General features: G+C 39.9%; 1 protein-coding gene across 1 annotated transcript in view; it reads left to right on the plus strand.

Annotated features, from left to right (window-relative positions):
* LOC104625455 (VPS10 domain-containing receptor SorCS3-like) overlaps positions 1–6,103 on the plus strand; it is a gene marked incomplete at both ends in the record, with an annotated part of 49,322 nt that overhangs the window by 21,225 nt on the left and 21,994 nt on the right. Inside the window, one exon of the mRNA XM_010293081.1 lies at positions 818–976. Within this exon, the coding sequence (XP_010291383.1) occupies positions 818–976 (159 nt within the window). The remainder of the gene's footprint in view (positions 1–817; positions 977–6,103) is intronic.

Here is a 6,103-nt window from a genome sequence, read left to right on the forward strand (position 1 = left end):
TTCTATATTTGTTTCAGCATTTGTATCAATAACCTGCTGTGTTTAGCACAGCTCTGATTTATTTCCCACTGTTTGCCTTCATTTTATGGTACTGGCATTTGCTTTAATGTGATGTCGTTTTCTCCAGATGTTAATAAGATGGTGTTAATGTTTCCACAACATTTTTCTTGATAACATTTATGTAGAGCATGTCATCTGATAATGTGGAATCAACCCATTTTAAAATATTGGTAATCATTTTCTAATTAAAATTAGAGGCTCTGAAGTGTTTTCCTCCCAGTAAAAATTGAGGTCATACACTTTCCCCCGCTTGGGGAAAATTATGTGTTCACTGAGTGAATGAATATGTCCTACTGTATAAATTGGAAGCATGATATATGGGATCATGTATCAACGTTTGTGCACACGCACATGGACTATTTTGAGATGGCAGCAGCTGATCCAGGTAGACATTCTGTGTTTCCAGTGAGGTGATGCTCTCATTTGCAGCTCTACAAGCTGCCAAATAGTGAGCTTTAAATCTCAGGAGTGCCCTGTTGTATACTTTTGGAGAGAGTATTCCACATTTGGGAAGGGAGATGATAGACTGGGAAGGGACCAGGAAAGCTTGGTGTGGCACTCAGAAGTTGCTATACCAAATCAAATTCAGCTTCGATATCAACATAACATTTTTCGTTCTTGCTGGGGTTTCTGAATTTGTCTGGATAAATCTAAGATGAAAAAAAGGAATCACTGAATTCAGAGTCTGTGAATGAATTGCCAAATAAAATGGAACTGAAACACTAAAAAACCAACGCCCTCTGTTTTTCCTATTTAGATCATGCTTCTTAGTGATCCAGAGGTTGAGAGTGGCATCCTCATCAGCTCTGATGAAGGGGCTACCTACCAGAAGTACCGTCTGAACTTCTATATCCAGAGCTTGCTCTTCCATCCCAAGCAGGAGGAGTGGATCTTGGCCTACAGTCTGGATCAAAAGGTGAGCAGCTGATTTCATATTTCAATGATTCTTGAGCCAGGTGTTGAAAGGCATAGTGTCTAGAACTGCACACTTCCAGGGATGGTGAAGAAGATACTGTGTGCTTTGCTGTTCTCACCTTGTAGGTTTAAACGTGCTCAAAACCCACCCAGTGACTCCAAAGTAAGCTTGCTAAAGGGAGTGGAGTGGAGTGGAGTTACACAGTGATCATTATAGGTTTGGAAGCTTTAGTAGTGGTGATGGTATGAAAGATGAAAAGAATCTGAAATTTGACGTGACATGTGGAGCTGTTCTAAAAATCTATTGATTTGTAGGCCTTGGTGATTGCTGAGATGTCTTTGAGGATTGAGCACTCAGGCTGAGTTGGTCCATAACAGCTGCCTGTTGCACATGATGGGGTGCTCCTTCTGCTGGCAAACTGAACTTCGTTATCGAGAAATCCGTGAGCAGCAACAGATGGCAAACTCCTCTGTGACACTTTTTAAGTCACTTTGCAGTGCTTTCTGTTAGTGAGACAGCTCTTGTCTTTTACTTTGTCCTTAGCAAGCCTGCTCTTGCATAGCACTCATCTGCCTTGAAAGATGCTGAGCAATGTGGGTGCGATGTGACTTGTAAAGTGTTGTGGCTACAGAGTGTGTGCTTCAGTTCTGGAACAGCCGTCCCCACTACAGTCCAAAGCTGAGACATAGACTGGGTGACCAAGTTACAAATTTTAGGAAGCTTAAAACTTGCCAAGTTTTTATCTTTCCTCTCTTCTGTTTCCATCGTCCATAGACTCCAGAAAGTAAAAACGTGCTGAATAGCCACTTTAAGTTTTTCTCCTTAATTTCTTTTCTGTGTGTGTGTGTTCTAGATGGGATTTTCAGTTCTTACAGTCATTTTTGAAGTGTTCTAAACTAGTCAGTCTCACATCCCAGCTATTGGGACAAAACACCCAAAATATTGTGCCTCTTATATTTGACAGAATTTTCTTTGAAAGGCTAACAAGTCTTTACCCAAGTAGTTACTGAGAGTGTAATCAAATAATCTACTACTGTTGTACTTCCTGATGTAATCTTTCCATCCACTTGTTAACTGAATGCTATGGCAGGCACCAGGTAGTTTGCTGCTATGTTACTGATGATGCTTGAGTGACATTTGCAAGCACAAAGCTATTGTAAATACACTCCTTTCGTAGTATCAAGTCTGTACTGTATGAAGGAGTTAATCAAATGTCAAACAGTTTTGTGCACTCAGATGTTCAATGTAGCAGGGATTTTAAAGTCGTCTAGAAAGACCAATCTATTTATTTGATGTCATGGAATGGTTTGATGCCATTTTTAAATTGGAGGTAAAGATTTTTAAATGGTATTGGTGTTTGTACAAAGACAGCCCTGAAAGAAATAGACTTCTGATGAGGCATGATGGATGGATGTGAGACGCCAGATAAGACACACTGAGTATGCATTTGCAAAGAGATCCAGCTGTAGTGAGTGCGGAATATCTGCTCTTGGTTTGAAACATTGTACTTCTGTTTCCAGTGCTTTGTAGTCTTTTTATGACATGTTAGCCACTGGAAAGAGAAATCAAAATACAAAGTATGCACATGTATTTGATTGTGGGGTTGCAATTATGCTCCCCTCTTCTAGTACAGCAGTAGTAGCTCAGGAGAATTTTTGCTTCTGCTCCTTCAATGGAGCAAATGGAGCAACACAAAGTTCAGCTTTTGCCTTTACGTCTGCCTTTGCATTCAAGGCCACTCATAGTCTTTTCCTCAGTGTTCAGAAAGATGGCCTCAAGTGCTGGTTGAGGTTGTTCTCTCTTTTCTCTAGAAGCCAGCTCTAGATCTCACACCTTCCAACACCGCTATGTCATGCCCTCTCTCCTAGCTGTGATCACGGGAACATGCCAGTGGTAATGATTGTTTGATGTCTCTGCTGCTGACCAGAACAGAGGTAACAAGAGCTCCTAAAGTAAGTGGCTAGAGAGGCTGCAGTAGTGCTCTGCAGTTGAGAGAAGGCTATCCAAAGAGATGCCATGCAGTTGTCAGGGGTACTTCTCCAACTTCCTGATTCTGGTGGTACTCCGCTCTCCTTTGTCTTTCTGCCCATTTTCCTGTGATGCAGCGTCAACTCACCTGGTACAAAATAGGCCGTGCTGGATCAAGTAGTGCTTGCTCTCTCACATCATGTGTCCGGTGTTTTTGGGATACAACTGCTCTGAAACACTTTTGATTTAAATGCATGAAAGAGCAATAAAATAGAAAGTTTATCATTACCCTGTAACCTGCGGGTAATATTCATCCACAGATAATGTGACAAGCGAGGTGCCGATGACAGTTAGTGTCTTGCTCTATGTTCAGTGGTGCAGCCACTCCTACGGTGGGAGACCATAATCTTCCACTTCTTTAAGCTTAAAAGTCTGTTTGACCTTTAAAGACTATTTGTAATGACTACTTTAGAGGCAGATTTAAAAATGCAAGTAACTCTGAAAACAAATCAAATACATACGACTCCCAGCAGTAGGAACTATTAAGGGAAGATCTAATTCATCCTCTCATAACTGTGAATGTGTAACAAGTTTCCAAATGTAATTTAATTTCTTAGATTAAAAAATAGCTTTCAGACTAATATTTATTAATTTTCTTTCAATTATAAATAATAATATGGTGCTGTAAGCAAGCAGTGGTCATCTTGGAAATTAATGAGAGTGATGAATCTGAAAATCCATTTTGTGTAGTATGTTGTTCCACACAGTAAAAGGAAATATCAAGAGCACTGGCCACTGCCTGGATTGAAAGATTTTAAAAATTGTTTTGTGTATTAAAAAAAAAGAAAAAAATTATTGGAGTTTTTGTGTGAAATAAAAATAGTCACTGTTCTGAATCTTCCTGCTAGAAAGTTTTTCTCAGAGGTCTTGTGACCTACAGTTCCATGACTGTGATTCCCTCCTTCTTTTTAGCAAACTTCTACACATTTGACAACAATATTAGGTTATTTATCCAGCTGATTAAAAAACCAACCAACTAAAAAACAGACACATTTTGAATTCTGTCCTCTAACAGAATTATTGTCCCTTCCAAGTTGGTGTTTTATAAAGTGTGTTCACTATTATAAGGCAGTAGTGAATAAATGGAATAATGTAGAACTCTCTGACACCCTTGTGAAAACCCAGTCTTTACATGTCCCCTGCAATTTGACAGCGGGCAAGTGATAACTTTTTTCAGAGTATGGAATCCCAGTAGAACATGGAATCCCAGTTAGTTTTTTTTACCCAGCTAATAGTAGCTTCCTACAGTCTTTTAGCTTGCCTAAGAGAATGCTATGAGACCTCAGACTGAGTGTATGTATCTATCATATGCAGGGCCTGTCCTCTTTTTCCTGAACAAGTGATGCCGTCCTGCGATAATATTCTAGTGTATTCTATACACAGCAATCTTATACCCCCAAATAACCTTCCTCTCCTTTAAGAGAAGGAGCCCATCTCTTCTTAACAGAACTTCTTGAAATATGACTTCATAGCTGAGAATGCTAAAGGCTTTCTGACAACATTATCTCTTCCATCAACTGAAATATTTGAATACAGCATCAGTTCAGCCCCCAAGCCTTTTATTACCACTCCCACATGGGTATTGTCCTTGTTTTTCCTGCTTGGGGCTATTCCCAGGAGGAGGGGAGAAGATTCAGTGATTTGGAATGGAGCTCAGCAGGCTTTCTGAAAGATGTTTTGGTGTGTGACTGCTGGTTACTTTGTTCATCTAAAGACAAATCCCAGCCACCACTATTTGTTTTCTCTTTGGAGTATCCAAAGAGTTATTAAGTATACTTCCTCACTATAAGTTGACACAGCCTATCCTTCTGTTCTTAATTTTTGCAGCCATTTGTGACCCTCCTCTGCCTTGTTAACTCTCTTGTATTATCAAATAAATACAGTATGGCTGAGCCAAGAAATCTGTTTGTGTGGGCACAAACATGAAGAAAGTTCATAGACCCTAATGTCTTCTCACAACATATAAAGCATAGACAGGAGGAACTTCTGCAGGGCTTTAAGCAAGCATGGGTGGGTGTACTACTCCCCCTGAGCAGCCATGTGGCAGTGTGCCCTGGGAGATTAATTGCATCTTGTGAGTTGAAAATCTTGGATCTCTTCCCAGTAGCTTTGTGTGTGTCTACTTTATTGATAAAATAGTGCAATCTGATGTGTGCACTTGTTGGTTCTGTTAATGGCTCCCTGTGGCCTTTGACAGAAGGTGGACACTGTAAATATTATAGCCAATTTTGCTGCGAGTCAGGCTGAGTCTCACTAGTAGTGTCTGTATTGGCACTTGGATATATGAGCCAATAGAAAGGGAAAATGGACCTTCATCCTCCACTTTTCACATGTTTTCACAGGAAATATATAGGAAGCCATTTTAAATGACATTTGTATCAAAGTGGAATGGGAATATATGAAAAAGGTGTGGTATTCTCTGTTGGAAAGTGCTGGCAACTGCTTTATGGAGTGCTGTGAAAGCGAAGAGTCTACCAGCATATACATGAGGTATAATTTTTGTTGCTGCCATTCATAGTGGCTGGGGATGAAGATCTTGAGTTGGTCTTGCATTTCTGATAGTAATATTTCAAGTGCTTCATCATTTGTCTCATTTATCCAAGGAACCAACTAATTCTCAATAAGTTCAACTTTCCACACCCCAATACCCCTCTGGGGAATGGATCAGTCTGGAGGTGGAAATGGAGAGGAGTTTCCAGCTCCATGGAATTTCTCTCAGAATGACATTGAAACTTCCTTCAGAGTAATGTGCACAACTGTCTTGTATGAATATTTGTTGAAAAGATAATTTTAAAAAAGAGAGAAAATATTAGGGAAATAGGGAGAGAGATATTTAAAATACTTCAAGTCACCTTTGTTAAGAGAAAGAAACTATGCAAAGACATGCAGTTCAACCTGTTCCTTACAGGCCAAACTGTGATTGGGAACCTTCTGGGAATAGGTGAGAGACTGAATAATTCAACAAGAGACCAATTTAAATTCCTCAACTACACCATTATGAGTTTGAGAACATTGGATAAACAAGAAGTTTGGCAATCAGTGGCTGCTTCTTCCACAGGGCTTAATCTTCAGCAGGGACTGGACAAAAGAAAGGGGGGC

The sequence above is a fragment of the Phaethon lepturus genome, unplaced genomic scaffold, assembly GCF_000687285.1.
Source record: "Phaethon lepturus isolate BGI_N335 unplaced genomic scaffold, ASM68728v1 scaffold18778, whole genome shotgun sequence".
NCBI lineage: Eukaryota > Metazoa > Chordata > Aves > Phaethontiformes > Phaethontidae > Phaethon > Phaethon lepturus.